The following is a 21,254-nucleotide window of genomic DNA, read 5'->3' as shown; positions in this document are numbered from 1 at the left end:
AAGGAGGGGGGATTTTTCATCAAGAAGATGTGCCAGCTGTAAGTACCATTCCTTTGCTTTCTCTTGGTCTCCTGGGGGCGGGGTGTGAGTCCTGGGTCACCTCCACAGCTTTAGCTCTCTGGTCCACCAGGGAGCTTCATGGCTGAGTGGAGATTTGAACCCTGCTCTCCCAGGTCCTCCCAGTCCAACCCTCCAACCACTATACCTCTGCCTGGCTCCATTTTGCATCTCTCCAGCTGCCCTACAACACTGGCCAGACATTCGTGCTCTGGGCTGCCTCTTTCCAGCTCTGGCGATGCCCTTTCAGGTCGCAGAACTGCAGAGAGATGGCAGGAATTGGGCCAGACACCCCTCCTCATACACACACACAAACACACACACCCTGAATTGGGACTGCCGGCTTCTGAGTCGCTCCCTCTGTTCGTCTCTTCTAGGTTCAGGCGCTTAAGGCGCCTGATGAGCTGCAACAAGGTCGCCCCCCTAGAAGTCCTGGAGCAGCCTACGGTGTCGGGTGAGCAAGTGGCCCTCCTTTTGGGGACGGAGGAGGGCAGGAATGGGCTGGGGGGGCATCTAGTGAAAAGATGCACAGAGCCAGACAGCTGGATCCAACCCGCCTATCTGCGACAGAATCTGGAACCTCCCCCCCAGCAACCACCCCATTTTGTGGAGTCTGATGGGAGAATCAGGGGGCTGGGCTGTGGGGTAAGGCAGGGGGGCAGTTGTCAGTGGGAGGGGCACCTTCCCTGGGGAGCCATGTTCTGGGGGCAGGAGGTCAGGATTGGCCCCCAAGGCCTGGGGTGTCTCTCTCCTGTAGTAGGACTTGAATCCAGGAGAAAACTCTTGGAAAAGCCTTGCAAGGGCTCAGGGATGAACTCACCTGTCCCCATGTCCTTCTCTTTGCAGATGTGCTGGGAATCCACATCCCTTCCGTTGCGGTGAGTATTGGATAAAACGAGAGCAGGGAGGGGATCCCTCGGACCTGCCCCCCTCTTGCACTCCACTCTGCACTCTCAGATGTGGAAGAGCCCTCCCCCCACAAGGAACTGACAGCCTGACTTTTGCCTTTCAGCTGCTAGACAAAGATCAGCTCCAGCTTCTGGGCATCATCCAGGACTGCCAGGCAGCTCGGCTCAGGGGGCTCCGAACCCTGAAGTACTCCAAGGAGGAGACTGCCAAAGCCATTCTGGTGAGTGATGGGTGATGTGAGGGACCCCCATGGGGAGGGAGGGGCAGAGAGGGGCAGAGAGGGGCTGGCATTTGGGGTTGGAGCCGTCCTCTGGAGACTCCCGGAAGGAGCTGACTTTTCTCCTCTGCTCTCTTCTAGAACATCCTTGGCCACTTGGAGTACTTCAGGGATCGCCCCCTGAGCCTGACCCTGGCCTTCGAGGCCCTCTTGCAATTGAGGTGAGTGGGATCTTTGGGGTGGGTGGGGCTGCAGGGGGACAGAACTCCAGGGGGAGCTTTGGGTGGGCAAGTCAGGCAAGAGGGAGAAGGGTCAAGGGAGACTTGGAGGAGGCAGTGTCTAACCCCTTCCCTTTCTCTCTCCAGTTTTATGAGACCCCACTTCAGTCCCTCTATGGTGAGTGCAATCCTCCATAGAACAACAGAGGCAGTTCTGGGGAGCGCAGAGGAGGACAAAGAGGTATGTCCTCTGCTTTAACTTCTCTTTGCACAGCTCTTTTTTCTTTTTACACTCTTACAAAATTTAACCCAGCAGCACTCAACCTCTCTTCTCTCTTTTCCCACAGGAACTGAAGAGGCCATTCCAGAGCCTGCTGGGGGGTCTCCTCCTAGAAGCCCCCAATACTAGCACCCTTCTCCAGTTGCTTACCGTAAGTATCCTGATAGCACCAGGAGTGGTTTTAGGGTTGCCCCCTGTCCCTTACCCAACTAACTGTCCCATTTCTTTCATCCCGCAGGACCTCCGATATTACGCCCTTTTGGGGAGTGAAGACCAAAGGAAATTAGGGGCCAGCAGTATATCCCTGCTGCTGGCCCTTTCACGAAGATTCCCTAACCTCAGAGTAAGTATTTTGCCTTCCTGTATTCAGTTCTTTGGTTGCTTCCATCCTTCCTGGGTGGGGCTGCTTCTCTTACACCCATACAGGGTGGAGTAATAGTGTCAGCTGACTCATATTTGTCTTTCCTCTGCAGAACACAGTAATCCGGCCGGAGCTGGCGTGCTTCAGGAATAATCTGAAAGAAGGTAAGCCCCACACCTTGGGGACAGTGAACTCCCTTGTCCCTTGTTTGCTCAAGACACACCTCCCAGGTCTTCTTGCTGGGAGTCCTGCAGGACCTGCTTCTTGCCTGGCAGGCCTTTCCCACCTGGCCTGGGAGGGCAGCACCCAGACTGACTCCAGCTACAAGAAGCCCGAGAGGACTGAACTGATTTTCTCTCTTTTTCATTCTTTTCCATCAAGATGACATAATCATCGAGGAGTTGTGATTTTTCTCCTTGAAGAAATTGCTGATCTATTTGGACAGCTCAACTGGCCAAAGACTGGCAGAAGAAGAGGCACTGAGAATCAGGAGGGAGACAGATGATTTAAGCAGCCATGAAATATGGACTGAGATTGGGCAGAACAAGAAAGAAAGAAAGAAAGAAAGAAAGAAAGAAAGTAAGTTTTTAATAGATTTTGAATAAACGTGCAATAAATTGTTACTGTTTTGAATTTCATTGTATTATTGTCTTCTTTTCTGTTGTTGAAATAGCATGAGTATTTTTTTGCTGCTGCATCACTCCTTGGGTTGACTCATGTTAAGCTTGTGGTCCACTAAGACCCCTTGATCCTTTTCCCTTGTACTACTAGCAAACCAGGTATCCCTCATCTTATATTGGTGCAGCTGGTCCTTCCTGCCAAAGTGCAGAACCTTAGATTAGTCCCTATTGAATTTCTTTTTGTTTTTGGTCATTTATGATTAAGTTATTAGGGGGGAAATGGAATTAGGAGTCATTTTCATCAAAGGAATTAAGGCAATTTATACAGATCAAACTGCAAACCTGATTGTAAATAATGCCATTACAGGAAAAATGTAAGGTGTAGAAGGGGACAAGGCAAGAATGCCCCCGATCACTGCTTCAATCTATATCAGCCCTAGAGGTTTTGGTGCAGAGGATAAGAAATAATTCTGACATAAAGGGGATATGGGTGGGCCAACGGAATTATAAGAAAAAAGCCTTTGCGGGTGATGTGGTGTTTTCTGTAGAAGAACCATTGAGAAGTGTACCATTTTCAGAGTTGGTTACATTATTGGCAACTACATGAAATATACAAAGAAGATAACAGGAAATGATTTAGCTATACGACATGCAGGTTCCAAAAGGAAATTGTAGAAGGGAAGGTGAAGCTGCTGAAAGGTGTATGTAGTAGTCTGTTAGAATGGGAAAGAAAAGATGAAGAGGTGAAATCAGTAATGATTAAATGGGCACAGGATATAGGTCACAATATAATGTTTGAACACTGGAAAAGATTATGGAAAACTGATTTAAAATTTACAGATTGCTCTCTGTTGAAAGAAAATTATACGAAAATGATGTATAGATGATATACAACACCAGTACATATAGGAAGAATGTATAAAACCGGTTCAAACATGTATTGGAAATGTAAGGAAAAAGAAGGTACTTTTTACCATATGTGGTGGGATTGCAGTAAAATTAGAAAACTTTGGGAAATGATATATAATGAGTTGAAGAAAATGTTCCAATGAACATTTGTCAAAAAACCTGAAGCATTTTTGTTAGGGATTTTAGGGAAAGACCTGCCAAGGAAATTTAAGAATATCTTTATGTATGTGACAATGGCGGCAAGAGTCTTAATAGCACAAGGATGGAAGAATGAAGAAACCCCGACTGTAGAACTGTAGCAAGAGAAACTGATGGACTATACGGAATTGGTGAAATTGACATACAGACTACGTGATAAGGACAATTGTGACTTTAAAGAAGAATGGGAACCTTTTACAAAGTATTTAAATAAACAACAAAATGAACTGGACTCCTTGGCAGGTTTTGAATAAACATTCACAAATTTATTATTAATAACATATAGACAAATAGGTTAAGGATTTTTACAATTTTATATTATGCAGAAAATTCTAAGTATGGAAAAACCAGAGAGAGGAGCTGAGGGAAGTCTGGGGGGTGGCGGGAGGGGGGTTCTATTTTGGGGAAGGGGAAAATGGAGGGGGGAAATGAGGATGACATGTTTTATTGATAAAATGTTATGTTACAATTCCTAATAAAAAATCTTATAAAAAAAAGTGTACCTAAGTTATTGGAGGAAAGAAGGAAATATGGAGAAGTTGCAGATCTTAAAACAACTAAAGCTAAGGTTATGGTGAAAAATATGGATGCACAGGCAAAAAAAGATTGGCAGATGGCCAGTGGGCTGACAACTGAGAAAAAGGTGAAGTATCTGGAAATATGGTTAACAGCGAAAAACTCCAATATATTTCAAGACAATTATGTAAAGACATGAATAGATATAAGAAAAAACCTTGAGTTATGGGGAAGAATGAAACCTCTCTCTAATGGGAAGAATTTTGGCTATAAAAATGAATATATTTTGCCCCAAATTCTATTTTTATTTCAAACCACTCCAATAGTATGCAGAACAAGATGCTTCAGAGAATGGCAAAAATATGTTTCTAGGTTTAAATAACAACAACATTTTATTTATACCCCGCCCTCCCCAGCCAAAACCAGGCTCAGAGCAGCCTCGTCTGGCAAGGGAAGAAACTGAGAATTAAATATAAAATTTTAATAGATATAAAATAAAGAGGTGGGTTTTCGTTGCCAGACATACGGTTGTATGATGTGGCGGCTTGTCTGCCCTTCTCCCCCAAACTGTCCTGCAGTGAATCAGGCCAGAGTCCAGCTTGCCGCCCGGTTTGCCAGGCGCTGCTGCCCGCCTTTTGCCAAGGCAAGGAGAGACTCCCCAGGGATTTGTCCAGATTTGGGGGGGGGAGGGTTTGAACCAGAGACTGGAGGGAACCGAAGCCCCAAAGTCTCTTTCTCAGAGGCCTGAGGCAAGGGGTGCTGCTGGGAAAAGAGGCAAGGAGAGGGGCTGGCTTTGGACTCAGAGCCTAACTGATGAGCTGAGGGGCAGTGGCATAGCAAGGTCAGGTGGTACCTGGTGCGGAAAATTTATTGTCACCCCCCCCCGCACACACATTGAAATTATTAAAAGAAGGAAAAACAAGATACTTACAGCTGCAAGTGTTATTTTCTAGTTTATTTGCTTAACACTGTGAGCGTAAGCACTTAAAATCTTTTTTTCACGGGAATTTCTTATGAATGAAATTTTTTACTTCATTTCGCTATTTTGCAGCCTACTGTTGATGTGGAGTGCAGGAAGCTGAGGTGCTGTGTGAGTGGAACTGCAAGAAACAAGCTCCTGTGCTGATAAGTGATACCCCACTTACCTAGAATACAAGACGAGCCAGTGGCGGAGGAAGGGGAGTGCAGGTGGTGCGGGACACCCCAGGTGTCATCACGGAGGGGAGTGACAAAAATATGAGTTTTGGTTGGTTGGTTTAAAAAATGGGTTCACTAAACTTTTTAGTTCAGTCAACAAATGTAACGAAATGTGGCTGGCACTGGGCGCCACACTGCGGGGGCTGGCACTTACCATGGGGCCTGAAGTGTGCCAGAGCCATGCGTCTCTCCTGGGAGTGACATGGCGGCTTAAGGGCCTGTAGGCTCCACGCTGCCTGAAACGGCAGCATGGGACTTGCATCTGCCCTCCGCCTCTCCTTCAGCTGCCCTACAGCTGAGCGGGAGGTGGCAGAGAGGCGCCACGCAGTTCACCCTGCCCCCATGGGCTAGCTACGCTGCTGGTCTCAGTCACTGGAAACAGGCCTTTTTAGTTTACTATGTTTGCATGGGATGTAAAATATTACACACACACACACACACACACACACACACACACAAAATATTTCTAATAAACCTTTTGCCCCACTGTTCCTTTTACGAAGTGAGAGCTACGAAGTGAGGTTCAAGAAATTAGGATATGAAATGGTACTTGTTTTCTTCTTGTTTGTTTGTTTATGTTCTGTTTTTGTCTCTTGTTTGTTTATGTATGTTTTGCTTGTATGATTATAAAAATTGTTTAATAAAAATATTTAAAAAAAAACACAAATCTAGCTAACATTGCATGCAATCCTTTTGTGTGAGCTTGATCATGAAAGAAAAAGTTCGTGCTTTATATGGATTTCAGGCTACAATGTCTTCCCATCGCCAGGACAGGGCTCTGCAAACAGCTGGGGGGTTATTGACACTGTAAAATCCTGCTCATTCTAAATCAAGCGGGATGAAAACCTCCAGAGAAAGGTCTCTTTGCAAGAATTTGCTAGCACATCCCACACATGCCGCTAAAGAATTTACAACACAATAGCTACAGTTGAGTTCTTAAAAGCTATTAAAACCTCAAAAAGTTTTAAACCAGCTTGCTGGTGAAAACGCTATTTTGTCAGTGCCTGGCAAGGGGGAAGCATACAGCGAGTAATTTTTGGAATATGCTCTGACAAAAGAAAAAAGAAAAATCTGATCTCCCAGATGAAGTGAACCTGTCCTTTGTGATCATCTTAGCTATAGATCCAGAGGCAGTTTGCTACTGAATACTAGCTGTTTTGGGATTGGGGTGAGATGAGTAATGAAACAGGGCTATTGCTGGTGGGCTTCTCAGAAGCACATTCTGGACCATTGAGCCAGATCAGTGTTTGGTCTGTTTCAGAGCAGCTTTTCTTACTTTTTTAGGGTTCCTAGAGAAATCTCCTCTTGGCATTTTGGGAAATTAATTTTTTCTAACATTCTATATTATAGTGCCATCACTGGCAGCAAAATGAAGTTATTCAAAATCAAAACAAAGGTAAACAAATATTAGGTGACTTTATAGAGTGAAGTGTGGCCGCGGGTGACACTGTGGGTTAAACCACAGAGCCTAGAACTTGCTGATCAGAAGCTCGGCGGTTCGAATCCCCGCGCTGGGGTGAGCTCCCATTGCTCGGTCCCTGCTCCTGCCAACCTAGCAGTTCGAAAGCACATCAAAGTGCAAGTAGATAAATAGGTACCGCTCCAGTGGGAAGGTAAACGGCGTTTCCATGCGCTGCTCTGGTTCGCCAGAAGCGGCTTAGTCATGCTGGCCACATGACCCGGAAGCTGTATGCCAGCTCCCTCGGCCAATAAAGCGAGATGAACACTGCACCCCCAGAGTCGGTCACGACTGGACCTAATGGTCAGGGGTCCCTTTACCTTTACCTTACAGAGTGAAATTATAGACTGAGTAATCCCCTTTCCCTTTTCGCTTGACTAGTGTTTATTGGTTTGTGTGTTGTGGATGATATACTTGTGGGAGGTTTCCTGTTGCCTGCTTGTTTTGCTCTTATGTTCACTGCAACCAAATGTATATGTGTAGATGCTCCAAGTTTTGATTGCCTGCTTGCTTCTCATTGATACGGTAAGTCTTCAAAACAGCTAGAGCTATGGGAATTATGCAGCAAAGAGTTTGGGGAATGGCTTCTGCTTTGCATATAGACAGTCTCCAGTTCAAACCTAGGCATCTCCAGATTCCCCATCCCTGTTTGGAGGTGAATGAAAGGGCCGGTGGAGTTCAGAAAAGTTGCTGGTTTCCTAAGCCAGCCACAGAGGAAAGAAAGTCAATTTCTCTGCAACCAGCACAGAAACACTGGATTCTCTGCCCCCTCTTTTAAAAAGCACAATGCCAAGGAGTCAAAAGCTTGCATTTCCTGTGAGCTGTGGAGGATGGGATTGCCCTCACCTGCACTCAACACGGAAGCCTTGTAGCAAGCTAGTAAAGATTTCTGCAGGCTAGTAAGTTCTGTTGGCATATATACAAGTCTGGCCAACTGCCTTCCCCTGTAGTAAACTATAGAGAGAAAACAAGAGAATTTGCTTCCATATGCACTTGGCCTCTATACCAGCTTCCCATTAGGTAGATCACTGTTGCTTGCCAGGAGGGCAGAACGAAGGGCGAGGCAGCTGAGAGACCAACACAGTGCAAAGACACCAGTGAAAATGGCAGGTTGCCTTCATCAGTGCATTGGCACCACCAATGGTGTGTGGTCAGTGGACACGGGGAACTAGGCTAGCCCCCTAAACGTTCCTGGTAAATTAGAGTATTAAAGTATTAAAGCTGGGCACCTCCTTCCCAAAGCCCGGGAAGCTTCAGCCCGGCTTAGGGAGGGAGACACGATGCTCTGACAGGTCCAAGAGCTCTCTTGCCAACTTCCTAAAGCCCACCTGGTTTTGGGAAGGAGGCAGAAGGGCTGTAGCATCCTGTCAGACCCTGGCACCTCCTTCCCCAAATCCGGGAAGTTTCTGTCCAGCTTAGGAAAGGAGGCACCATGCTCATGAGCATGACAACAGGAAGTCACACGTGCGTTGTGCCCCACCCAATCTCCCTCACAAGCTGGAACCTCTGGCCCAAACTCTTCCCCTAAAACAAATTTCCTTTTTTATAATATTTTTTTATTAATTTTAACATATAAATTACAAAATGTACCACAAAACTTATCACTTATACAATCTTTTTGGACTTCCATCAGCACCTCTGATGATCCACCGTTTTAACCACTTCTTAACTTTATATTGGCTTTACATCTCTTAACAAATCATCCTCCCCCTTATCCATTTTTGCAATACTTCCAATAATACTCCTCACAAAACTTCTTGCAACCCTACAAACGTCGTCTGTTCTTCACAATTACTTTTCAAATAGTCCGTAAATTTACTCCAGTCTTCCGTGAATTTCTGGTCTCGCCGGTTTCGAATCCCTCCTGTTAGTTTATCTAATTCTGCATAGTCCATTAACTTCATCCTCCATTCTTCAATCGACGATAACTCTTCTTGCTTCCATTTTTGGGACAATAATATTCTTGCTGCTGTTATTGCATATAAAAAGAACTTACATTCCTTTCTATTTATATCACTCCCCACAATGCCCAATAGAAATGCTTCTGGTTTCTTTAGAAATGTATATTTCAACATTTTTTTCAACTCATTATATATCATCTCCCAGAAGCATTTCACCTTTTTACATTCCCACCACACCCCCCAAAACAAATTTCACCGCACACCATTGAACACCACACTGACTTCTCTGCACAACAATGCTGCCCAACCCAGTGAGTTGCTTCTGCTTCTCAACAGGGTGGAGCAGTTTTATTGTTATAAAATAATTCAGAGGGAATCCAGTTACAATGCTTATATAATGCAGCTTAGGGTGTGGAAAAAGCCCCAGAAAGTCTTGCAGCTACAATTTTTACTAAGATTTCAACAACAGGACCTTTCAAGTGTAACTTTTAAAGTGTCATGCATACAGTATTTATTCAAACACACTGGCATTTGAAAGGAGGCCGTACAATGGCTCTAATTGTACAAATCATGTCCTACTAGAATTAGGTCAACTTGTAATGAGGATAAGCACTGAACAGTTGCAAGCTCCACAAAGAAAAAGAAGGATATTTACAGAAGCCAGAGCTCACAGGGGCACACACTATCAGGAGAGGGTTTTTTTTTGGGGGGGGGGGTATCTAAACACACTTACAGTAACTATACATATTCTTTAAATGTTGACCAGCAGCAAAAAAAGGACATTCTCACCATGTAAAAAAATCTGCACAGTATTGCATGAAACTAATTGAGCTTCCAACCATGAAAAGAAAGAAGGAAAGACATTGGAAGAGGCTTTGAGATGGAGAGAAACAGATATATATATACCTGGGCCTTTAGGACAAGATTTCAATGGTGAGGAAAATGTTTGGCATTTATTGGAGTGGGGGGATATTGTATCCTGGAATAGCATGGCTGGTTTCACACCATTTTTAAAAAATGGAGCTGTTTAAAGGCTTCTCTGATATCTTTCCTAACATTTCTACACAGATAAGGAGTCTGTCTCCCATTAAACACAGTGATCATGTGTTAATGGCCCCACCCTCAACCACATGTAAAGGAAGACTGGCTTACTCAAGTCAGGGGACTCCCATAAACAGCCCTTCAGGACTATCTAAACTCTTTTCCCCTGGGCCTTGTCATCTTGAAGGCCAGCTCTGAAACTTCTCAGCCCAAGACAAGTCATTCTAGGTGACTGCGAAGCTGCTGGGCTGGCCCAGCCCCAATCGACCAGCCTAAATCATGCCTGTATGTGTGCAGGTATAATCAATTTTTGCACAATTTGCCCAATGATTCAGCAGAAAGTTGTCAAAAGGTCAACATTTGAAGTGAAAATTTGGTGTGCATAGCCCTAGTTACAAGGATTTTCGCCAAGAGGGTGCTCTGTCAATCATTTGCTGAATTGAAAGGATGGATTTCCTCACACAAATATCAAATTCAAGATCACGATGCTTGGAGGGTTCTTCTATGGGTTTTGGTTGACTCAGTGGTAGTCATGCTACCACAAGTGTGTGAGGGAAAGATAGGGCCATCTGATTGCACTTTAGAGACATGTCTCGTGAGTTTATTCTGGTGGTTAGGCCTTTATTTTGATCTTTGCCGTCTAGTCTGTTCAGCACATGAAATGTTCTTAAGAACGCTTATTCTGACTTCATCATAAATCCTTTGGTCCTTTCTTTTAAGTGGTGAGCAAGGGTTACACAGACGATGAAAGATGCATGAACTTTGAAAGACTTGCTTTTGATGGAAGTTTATACATATTTGGAGTAGTCGCTTGATGTTATGATTGGGCCCATATGAACCCACACTGTCATAAAAGGGGGGAGGCTAAATAAGAAATAAAAACACTTTGAGCGTGGTTCAGTTCTCGCTTGGTGACACAAATAGACACTAATGGGGACGTCAGTGGGCTGTTCGGGTATCAGCTACTGAAGTTTTAATATTTTATCAGGAATTTATAAAGGGCGGAACATTCCTCAAGTGATGGGACTAAAATGGCTTCCTAAGCCCCACTGAATGTATTAGGGCAGAAACCAACCACTAAGTGTAAACTCAAGGAGTTACAACAAATCGAAATCCCCTGAGCCCATACATATGGTCTATGTGTTTACAGGCAGGTATTTACAGTTAGAAACTGACTGGATTTTTTGAAAGGTTAGCACTGTTTTTTTATCTTTTTCTGACTTTGTCCTTTCAAATTGTGAAGGAGCTTTTTCCAAGTGATTTTTCAGAAATAAATAGCAATCAAAATGCTGCAGTCAAGACCTGCCATCATTGCCTGTTCTCTCTACAGAGTGGGATCATCTGAGTGAAATTACTTCCGCCACTCTCAACATTTGCTGCCAAGAAAAGTAGTAGAAAGATGAGATGATAACTTTCACAATAGCCTGAATATAGTTTATCATTATGTATTTATGTGTAAATATTTTCCTTGACTTTGTTTTTGATGTTTATGTTAGTTGATGAAAACTGAAAAGAGCCCATATGCAGGAGGGAAATACATGGTAAGTGAATCAAAAGCAGTATTTTATTTTTGTCTCTCAATTTTGGAGACATAAAACCTTAACATATTGCTTCTGATGTCAAATATAGATGGCTCTTTTTAAAGGGATCATAAGCATATTTAGGGGAGGTTTTTTTGCCAACCGAGAGAAGAGAAATGACATTGACACATGCTGCAGTGAGAAGGAAGTGAATTTCAGATGCTGGACCTCTCAGCATCTTAAAAGGAGTCTGGTTTAAAATGTGATATGTGAAGCTGTTCTCCAAATGCTGATCTTCTGGCAAAACGAGGGAACTTAAAATTGATTTAACATAACCAGAACTGCTGCTCTTGAATCCAACAAGGTGAAATACGGCTACGTGAAAAGCCTTCCCTAGTAGGAGGACACCAGGAGCCTGCTCACACATATAGGATGTTGAGAAACTGTGTACGTGCAGCTACTCACACAGAGTCAATTAAGGTTTGGCAGACAGCCAGAAGGCAATCTGAAGGAGTAAGTCTGCCTGGTGATAACAGAGACATGGAGACCGCTCCCTGATTGCCAACCTAGCAGTTCGAAAGCACCTTCGGGTGCAAGTAGATAAATAGGGACCGCTTACCAGTGGGAAGGTAAACGGCGTTTCTGTGTGCGGCTCTGGCTCGCCAGAGCAGCGATGTCACGCTGGCCACGTGACCCGGATGTGTCTCCGGACAGCGCTGGCCCTCGGCCTCTTAAGTGAGATGGGCGCACAACCCCAGAGTCTGTCAAGACTGGCCCGTACGGGCAGGGGTACCTTTACCTTTTAACTGGTAGTTCAGAGTTTGGGTTCAGTTGTTCTGTGTCAGTGAGTGTAGGAGTTGTGAGTCGTGTCAGAGAGAGCTAGCTAAAGATATGTGTTCTGTTCCTGTAAATAGTCCACTGTATATAATAAACACTTAACTACAAGTTCCTGGTTCCTGCTGCATCTATCCTGTCTGCAGCCAAGTCGCCAATTGCTTCTGTGGATTCTGCGTGTACTATGCTAGGTCTGACTAAGGTCCTGCAACTAGTCAGAAAGTTGCAAAACACAAGATAGGTTTTGCCAATATAGAAGTCTTGGGGTTGGAGGGTGTGTTCAAACAATCAATCAGATACCTTTATTTGCATCACAGTATAAAACATTTCAAGTAACTGGAATAATTAAAAATACAAGGGTGAAGCTATCAAGGCCATAAGGTCACACTATGGTTGTGTGCATTTGGATATTCTGCTATGCCATGTCTATTTCCCGAAAGAATAGTTCATTGGGAACCCTTTCGGGTAAAACTGTGGCTAAAAGGGAAGCTTCTAAAGCAGTAATGTCTTTGTCCCGATCTGCCGGGAGAAACCTTGTTTGGCTTCTTCTCGGAGTTGTGGGCCAGATGTCCAACATTTTGCTCAGCATCAGCTGGTGAGGTCTGCTGTGTAAAGGACAATCTCAGAGAATGTGGTCCATTGAATCAGGTACTTCTTGATTGCAGGCACACAAATGGGCTTGAAATGGAATGTGTGAGAATCTGCCTTTGGTCACTGAGGAGGGGAAAGTATTTAGTCTCGCAAGCATAAAAGCTCTTCAATGGGAAGGGAGTAGTAGATCCTTTAGATATTTGGCACAGGTTCTGCGGGATGTTCTGATACCTAAGGCCTCTGGAGAACAAGATCTCGGAGTATGAGGTAACAAGTGCTGTCTTTCGTGGTCGTAAAGCCACTGCTTGATTTTCATCACATACTTTGAGGCTCTTGAGGGCAATGACCAAACTACAGATTTTGTCTTGAATTGCTCTATACCAGGAATGTCCAACAGGTCAATCACGATCTACTGGGAGATCCCCGGGTTGATCGCTGTGTCCCTTTCCTTAGAGTTGTTAAAATAGAATCCTGCCCCGCCCTCCATTGTTGCACAATCTGCAGAACGGAAGACGGAGTTTATTTTATTTTTTTAAAAGATATTTATTAAAGTTTCCAATTTTTATACAAACAAAAAGAAAAAAGAAAAAAAGTTTAAAAACACAAAAATTCACAATACTTAGTTTTCAATGACATATTTCCCTGACCTCCTCATACCTCCCCTTCTTGTATTCCAATTCAAATTATTTATTCAGCAAATCCTTATCTCAAAGCATTACAGCTAAAAACCCCTTGATTTCTATCCAACATCATTCAACATTCATTAATTTTACAATATTTCTGTAGATAGTCCTTGAATTTCTTCCAATCTTCTTCCGCCGACTCTTCTCCCTGGTCACAGATTCTGCCAGTCATTTCTGCCAATCCCATGCAGTCAATCATCTTCATCTGCCATTCTTCCAGAGTGGGTAAATCTTGCGTCTTCCAGTACTTTGCAATAAGTATTCTTGCTGCTGTTGTAGCACACATAAAGAAAATTCTTGTTTCAAACATTGCAAATTTTGGACAAGATGGACTGTTTCAAGAAGTGGCAGAAAGACATTTCTAAATTTGTCTGGCAGGGCAAGAAGCCCAGAATAAAATTTAAGATATTAACTGATGCAAAGGAAAGGGGTGGATTTGCCCTGCCAGACTTTAAACTTTACTATGAATCAGCAGCGTTCTGCTGGTTGAAAGACTGGCTGCTTCTTGAGAACACAGACATTTTGGATTTAGAAGGTTTCAACAATGTTTTTGGGTGGCATGCATATTTGTGGTATGACAAGGTTAAAGCACATAAAGCATTTAAAAACCATATTGTTAGGAAAGCATTGTTTAATGTTTGGATTAGATATAAAGATTTATTGGAAAATAAAACCCCAAGGTGGGAAACACCAATGGAAGCGAAAGCTCAGAAAAAGCTCAATATGGAGGCCAGATGGCCGAAGTATTGGGAAATTTTGGAACAAGAAGGAGATAGACTGAAACTGCAGAGTTTTGAGAAATTAAAAAATAAAGTGCAAGACTGGCTTCATTATTATCAGATAATGGAGGCTTACAATTTGGATAAGAAAGTTGGCTTCCAGGTGGAAAAATCTAAATTGGAAACAGAACTGTTAGAACCCAAAACTAAGATTTTGTCAAAAATGTATAACTTGTTGGGCATCCCTGTCGTGTCCCTTTTTCTATCTTAAATTGTTCCGTAACCACATTATTTACAATTAATTTAGCATTTTGTTCAGAATATATTGCACCTATACCATTCTCAAAGCCTTGGCCTACCCCCATACCCTGTAGGTTCTTTTTCATAAAACTCCAAGAGATATTGTCAAAAGCTTTCTCCACATCCACAAATATCAGAACTGCTTTAGTGTTTATATTCACTTCTAGCTTTTCAAAAATGTCAATTATGTTCCTCAAATTATCAGATAGATGTCATCAGATAGATGAAAGCCCGCTTGGTCCTTATGAATCTCCTCAAACAATACTTTTTTCAGTCTCTTAGCCAAAATATCAGCAAAAATTTTGTAATCCACATTTAATAAGGATATGGGACGGTAGTTCTTAAGTTGTGTCTTTTCAGTTTCCGTTTTCGGTATACGTGTAATATACGCCTCTTTCCATGATTCTGGTGCTCTTTTCCCTTCCAAAATTTCATTACAGACTTCCTTCAAAGGTTGTAATAACCACTCTTTCAAAAATCTGTAATATCTGGAAGTCAGCCCATCCGGTCCTGGAGGCTTGCCTAATTGCATATTTTGAATGGCACCTTCTATCTCCTGGTCAGATATTTTGCAATTCAACATTAGTTTGCTTTCTTGTGAAATTTTTTGTAATCCATTTGTTTTCAAAAAGCGTTCAATGTCCATTTCATTCTGTGGCCCTTGTGCATATAATTGTTTGAAGTATTTCTGGAAGCAATTTCTAATCTCAGTTGGATTGTGTATATCTTTTCCTTCTACTTCCAAATTTGTGATGGTATTTAGTTTTTGTCTTTTTTTCAATTGCCAAGCCAGTAGTTTCCCACATTTATTCGCTGATTCAAATGTCTTCTGTCTCATTTGTTTAATTTTCCATTCTATTTCCTGATTCATCAATTCCATATATTGTACTTGATATAATTTTATTTCTCTCAAAATCTCCTGCGACTTTGGCTTTGCTCTCAATTTTTTCTCCCCTTCTTTTATTTTCTCCAGACCAAACTACAGATTTTGTCTTGAATTGCTCTATACCAGGAATGTCCAACAGGTCAATCACGATCTACTGGGAGATCCCCGGGTCAATCGCTGTGTCCCTTTCCTTAGCGTTGTTAAAATAGAATCCTGCCCTGCCCTCCATTGTTGCACAATCTGCAGAACGGAAGACGGAGTTTACTCACTGAGGCTGTTTGTTTCCCCAGCGATCTGTTGGTGAGTTGCTGTTCCCCATTCTCCCTTAAGCTTAGGTTTGAATTCTCAAAAATTGGGGCTTTCTACCTCCCTCAAAAGGGACGCGGGTGGCGCTGTGGGTTAAACCACAGAGCCTAGGACTTGCCTATCAGAAGGTCGGTGGTTCGAATCCTCGTGACAGGGTGAGCTCCCATTGCTCGGTCCCTGCTCCTGCCAACCTAGCAGTTCGAAAGCATGTCAAAGTGCAAGTAGATAAATAGGTACTGCTCCGGCGGGAAGGTAAACAGCGTTTCTGTGCGCTGCTCTGGTTCGCCAGAAGCAGCTTAGTCATGCTGGCCACATGACCCGGAAGCTGTACGCTGGCTCCCTCGGGCAGTAAAGCGAGATGAGCGCTGCAACCCCAGAGTCGTCCGCGACTGGACCTAATGGTCAGGGGTCCCTTTAACTTACCTCCCTCAAAAAAGCTCAACCCCTAAGAAAAGGCCTCTTCTCCTTCCTTTAAAAGCTCAACAACTTTGACCTGAACCCCCCAAAAGGGAGTAAATCACTGCTAGTTTTTAATTTTGTGAGTAGATCGCAGTCTCTTGGGAGTTGGCCACCCCTGCTCTATACCATCTGGATAAAATACGGTCTTCAAGCATAGAGGTTAAGAAGGAGTTAGATGTTGTTCTAAAATGGACTTTCAGCCAGGCCTTGATTGTGGAGAGCCATGCTTTGGTTTTCTGTCAGATGTTGACCGGATTCAGCACATAAGGTTAAATAACTTACGCATTTAGGGGCACCAAGGATCTTACAAAGAAAGGTCGCTTGAATTTGTTCAACTTCTCTATTAAATGCTTGTATCCAAATTGGAATACCATGTGTTTTAGTGCACACGTTTTAAAACACAAATATCACTAGCATGCTGATGGAACTCGCACATGGCACACGGCATCACTTCCCTCAATTGTGGGGGCCAGGCAATGCGCTTGTTGGTGGGAAAGAATTGTTATCTCCTTCCCTTACATATGAAAAGAAAAGAGTCCAGGTTTCAACAAATGTATCTCTCTTGGTAACCCTTTTTGCTTCTCTTCTAAGTTGAACTGGTCACTCCGAGATAGCCACATTGCAATTTTATTGTTTTTCCTGGCTCATGCCTGTTTTATTTATTTTTTACAAAATCTTTTTTATTCAGTTTTACTCTATACATTTAAATTCAAACATTAATCATCATCAACAACATTCAGGATTCCTGAAACCTTGAACTTTTCTCCATCCCTCCATGATTTCCATTATCAAACTTTTTCCACTGCATCATATATTTTCTCTGCTTTCTTGAAATAATCCCCTTCCTCCTTAGTTTTTAATACATTACAAGAGTTACTCAAATTCCACCACAGCTTTTAGTTGTTTACAGTGTTCTCTTAAGTAAATTGTAAAATTTCCCCATTCCTTATTAAAGTTTCTGTCTTCTTGGTTTCTGATTTTCCCGGTCATTTTCGCCATTTTGGCATAGTCCATCATCTTCACCAGCCATTCATCTCTGGTCGGGCCTTTATCTTCTTTCCATCTCTGGGCCATTAGTATCCGTGCTGCTGTCATCGCATACATAAATAATCATTTCTGCTCTTTTAGTATCCCTGCATCTAAAATTCCTAGTAAAAATAACTTCTGTTTTTCCCCACTAAAGTTATGTTAAACATTTTTTTTCAACTCATTGTATATCATTTCCCAGAATGCACATTCAAAATACTTTTGAACCATACCTTGAGAGGTAGCTCAGCCTGAGATTTCCAAAATCAACAGAATATTTATCCAGAAAAGTTACATGATTCAACATGACAGTGTTTTCAAAGGAAGTCAAGCAGAATTTGGCAACAGTAAGGCTTCCGGTTTCAGCTGCAAACTTCCTATTTTAGAGCAACGTTGTTCTCCATTCTGATGCTAAAACATGATGCTGTTTAAAAGGTCTGGGGGTGGTGGTAAGAAAATAGATGTCACGATGTTTTCGTGGTTTTGTTTTCTAAAAAAATGCAACCTCCCACGTTCCTTCACTTTGGTTTAAATCCTTCTTTTTGTGTGTCAAGCCTTTATTTAGTTTCACAGTTCTTGCCTTTCATGTTGTCGCAAACCTTTACCGAAGAAGGTGAGGCCCCTTCTTTTTCTTCCCCTCTGAACAACTCTTTCCTGCTGTTTTACATCACAGCTGCTACTTGCTGGTGGTCTCTGCTGTTCTTCCCTATATCTCTGCACCCATAGCTGCAGACAAAGTCAGAAGAAGAAAAGAGGAGAAAAATTAATGGCATTCCTTTTAGTAGCAGTTGCAACACTGGGAGAAGTTAGTTTGTAATTAGAGCGCTAGAAAGAGAGGATCGACACTGGCTGTTCAGCAATATCTGGAAGAAACACAGACAGAACACAGGAAGAATTGGGGGAAAGGGGCATTCCTGACATTTCACCTACTTCTCAAAATGGTTAGTTCTTCCGTGGGTAGCACTTACCCAGTTATGGCTTCCTCATGGAAGAGAAATCACAGGAAAGCAATGGTGTGGGGGGATAGCGGTGCTGTTTGTAATATTGGGTTTATTTAGGCACCACTAATAATAAAAAATAATAATATTTTTTTAATTTATACCCCACCCATCTGGCCAGCTTGCTCCAGCCACTCTGGGTGGCTTCCAACACTCACAAAAATAACAATAAAACATCAGACATTAACAGTAACAATCAGATCCTATATAAAAAGTCACTTTAAAATAGACAACTTATATCAAATAAAGCAATATGCAATAATCCATTAGAATCCAATAGTAATCACAAAAATTAAACACCAGCAAGCAATAGTTAAACAGTTTACACTTATCAATTACAATAAAGAATTACTCATCTGTAATCGATAAAAATAGCAGCAAGTCGCAATGCATAAAAGACCACAAATCATACAAAACCAGGTAAAAGGATTAAATTGAGAAACAAGGACACATAACTTATAAAATAATTTTTAAAAGCTGTCCCTGAACTCCTCTCTTCCCAGCTGCTTCTGCTGTTCTCAAAGCCATGGTCTGGGAAAGGCTCTGGGGGCTGGGGGGTGAGGCAAGGCAGGTGGAAAAGCCATTGCCTGCATTACCACACCATGCAAGCCCTGATCACCTGGATAGCTCAGTTGATTTGAGTGTGGTGCTGATAATGCCAAGGCATCCTGGTTACTGTCTCTTCGAGCTCCTGCCGTCGGGACGGAGATACAGGACGATGAAGACAAGAACGAGCCGTCTTAAGAACAGCTTCTTCTCCAGAGCGATCTCAGCCCTGAATGGGAAGCCTGGACTTTGAAAGTCATCTAATCTTCCTTGCTGTACTATACTGTATTGTTTTAATTAGTGTTTTTATGGAGCAGTCAAGTAATTTCGTTGTCCCTGAGAGGGGGCAATGACAATAAAGATATTATTATTATTATTATTATTATTATTATTATTATTATTATTGCAGGTGCAATCCCTCTATGGGACAGTTACGTATTCCTATATTGCAGGGGGTTGGGCTGGATGATCCCCAGGGTCACTTCCAACTCTGCAATTCTGTGATTCAGTGATCACCTGCCCCTTCATGGATCACTGCCTTGCCATGGCGAAGGGGCTTGAAAAAACTCCAAGAAGCTTTGAGTTATACCATGCAGGGCCACCCAAAATGGACAGGTCATAGCCGAAAGTTTAGACTAAATGTGATCCACCAGGAGAAGGAACTGGCACACCACTCCAGTATTTTGCCAAGAAAACTGCATTGACATAATAAAAGGAGAAGCTTTGAGAAGAAAGTGAGAGTTTCCAAGGCATGCTCTGGTTCATGGGGTCACAGAGAGTCAAACACGACTAAGACGACTAAACAACAACAACATGATCAGCTGCAATATGTGGTGCCTTTACCTGCAGATTGCAAATTCTACAGGCAAAAACAGGTCATCTCACATCACCTGTCAAACCAGGTGCCCAGTGGGTGGGGGAGATAAGGATCTGCCCCACTGCCTGGATCCAGTTTCCCAGCCCTGATTTACAAAGCTATAGGTAGGCAACAGTTGGAGGCAAAGAGTTTATTCATTCATCCATGCAGCAAAGCCCTTGCCCCACATCAGAACCCTAGTTGTACCCTGAAATATGCTTCCAGCTCCAAATCTGTCTCTGGGGAGTGAATATTCTATCACAGGCACCATCTGGGGCACCGGGGAGACAAAGGGCCCCCCAAAAATATTTCAAGCAGGGAGCCGCCCCCAAATGCAGAGGCTGTGTACGCACACTGCATGATGTACTTACCTTAATCGCGCAACGCATGTGGCTTGCCTGTCTCACTCACACATGCATGTGATATGTTAGTATGTCATGTGATGTGTGTACAAAGTGTCAGCACGTCATGTGATGTGTGTGCATGACATCAGTTGTGGGGACAAGGCAGCACACTTGATCTCTACCCATTCCAAAAACTACATTTGCTTTTACAGACACAGATTAACTCCCTCCTCTTACGTGGGGACTGGGATGAGGATGCATATTCTCCCCATAGCCTCTCCTTGCATTCCAATTATTTCCAAGTTCTTCTCAGCCGTTGACCTGAAATTTCCCTAATGAGTCTGGCCACAGACCTTTAAAGAACATTCTGGTCCATTCCATTTTTGTCCAATTCCCAAATTCATTCGTGGCAATGAAACAGATATCTCAGTCACAGTACTGCTTAGCACATAAGAAGCTGTTGCTTCAGACAGCATCTATGGGGCAAGAGTACAAGAAAGTGTGCCATTCTGCAACCCACCTCCTCCCCAGGCGAAACACAGATATGCTACAAACGTGCCACACAACATCTGTCACCCGAGCCACTTGTAGCATCAATGCCTTCATTTGGTCAGCTTGGACAGAGACACCTTTCTTCCAAACCTATATAAAAACATAAGGAAATTTAAAAACATAATAAAGCACTAAACATTAAACACTTTCCTATACAGGATTGTGTTCAGATGGCTCGGGGGGTCGGATAACTCCATACCCTCCAACATTTCTCCAATGAAAATAGGAACATCCTAAGGAAAAGTGGGACAAACTCAGAAACTGGGATGGCTTCTCTAAATCAGGGATGTCCTTGGAAAATAGGGAGACTTGGAGGGTCTGAAATTCTTTGGACCTGCTTTGGTGTCCAGGTCCATTGTGAATTGGAAACTGTCATTTTCTCAAAAACTACATGAACAGCAGAGAGGAACTGGCAGGTTATATCCCATCCCTATTTTCAACCAAGGCAACAAAACCCATCCCATAACATAACGAAAGAGGAACCATGATTTCTGGTCAGGCTCCCTTAGAGTTGGTTTGGATAACACAGCATTGGTTGACTTGTTGAAAAACACACAAGAGAGTCGCTCGCAAGAGTGTCAAAACATGGAAGTTGCAAACTTAAATAAGGTCATAGCTCCTCTTCTGTTAAAAGAAGAGCGAAAGAAATGCTTGTTTTATTTGTTTGTTTATTATAAGCCATTTTAAGCAACTTTTCTCTGATATTCCCAGGGAGATTTGACATTGTCCCCACCAATGTTATTTGACATTG

General features: G+C 42.9%; 1 protein-coding gene across 1 annotated transcript; it reads left to right on the top strand.

The window, feature by feature from the left end:
* The first annotated feature begins 258 nt into the window (after window positions 1-258).
* Window positions 259-2,612, top strand: LOC128412386 (uncharacterized). Its single transcript, XM_053385269.1, has 9 exons — window positions 259-511; window positions 904-935; window positions 1,070-1,186; window positions 1,325-1,404; window positions 1,549-1,642; window positions 1,749-1,832; window positions 1,920-2,024; window positions 2,155-2,206; window positions 2,424-2,612. The coding sequence occupies exons 1-9, from the start codon at window positions 457-459 to the stop codon at window positions 2,447-2,449; spliced, it is 645 nt and encodes a 214-aa protein (XP_053241244.1). The 5' UTR covers window positions 259-456; the 3' UTR covers window positions 2,450-2,612.
* Window positions 2,613-21,254: the final 18,642 nt, after the last annotated feature.

Source organism: Podarcis raffonei, chromosome 4 (assembly GCF_027172205.1).
Source record: "Podarcis raffonei isolate rPodRaf1 chromosome 4, rPodRaf1.pri, whole genome shotgun sequence".
Classification (NCBI taxonomy): Eukaryota; Metazoa; Chordata; class Lepidosauria; order Squamata; family Lacertidae; genus Podarcis; species Podarcis raffonei.
This window is presented reverse-complemented; position numbering and strand designations above follow the sequence as displayed.

Coding starts and splice junctions, on each gene's coding strand:
- LOC128412386 (XM_053385269.1), top strand. CDS start 457: ATGAGCTGCAACAAGGTCGCCCCCCTAGAAGTCCTGGAGCAGCCTACG. Junction 936..1,069: donor TCCACATCCCTTCCGTTGCG/GTGAGTATTGGA, acceptor TTTGCCTTTCAG/CTGCTAGACAAAGATCAGCT. Junction 2,207..2,423: donor CAGGAATAATCTGAAAGAAG/GTAAGCCCCACA, acceptor TTTTCCATCAAG/ATGACATAATCATCGAGGAG.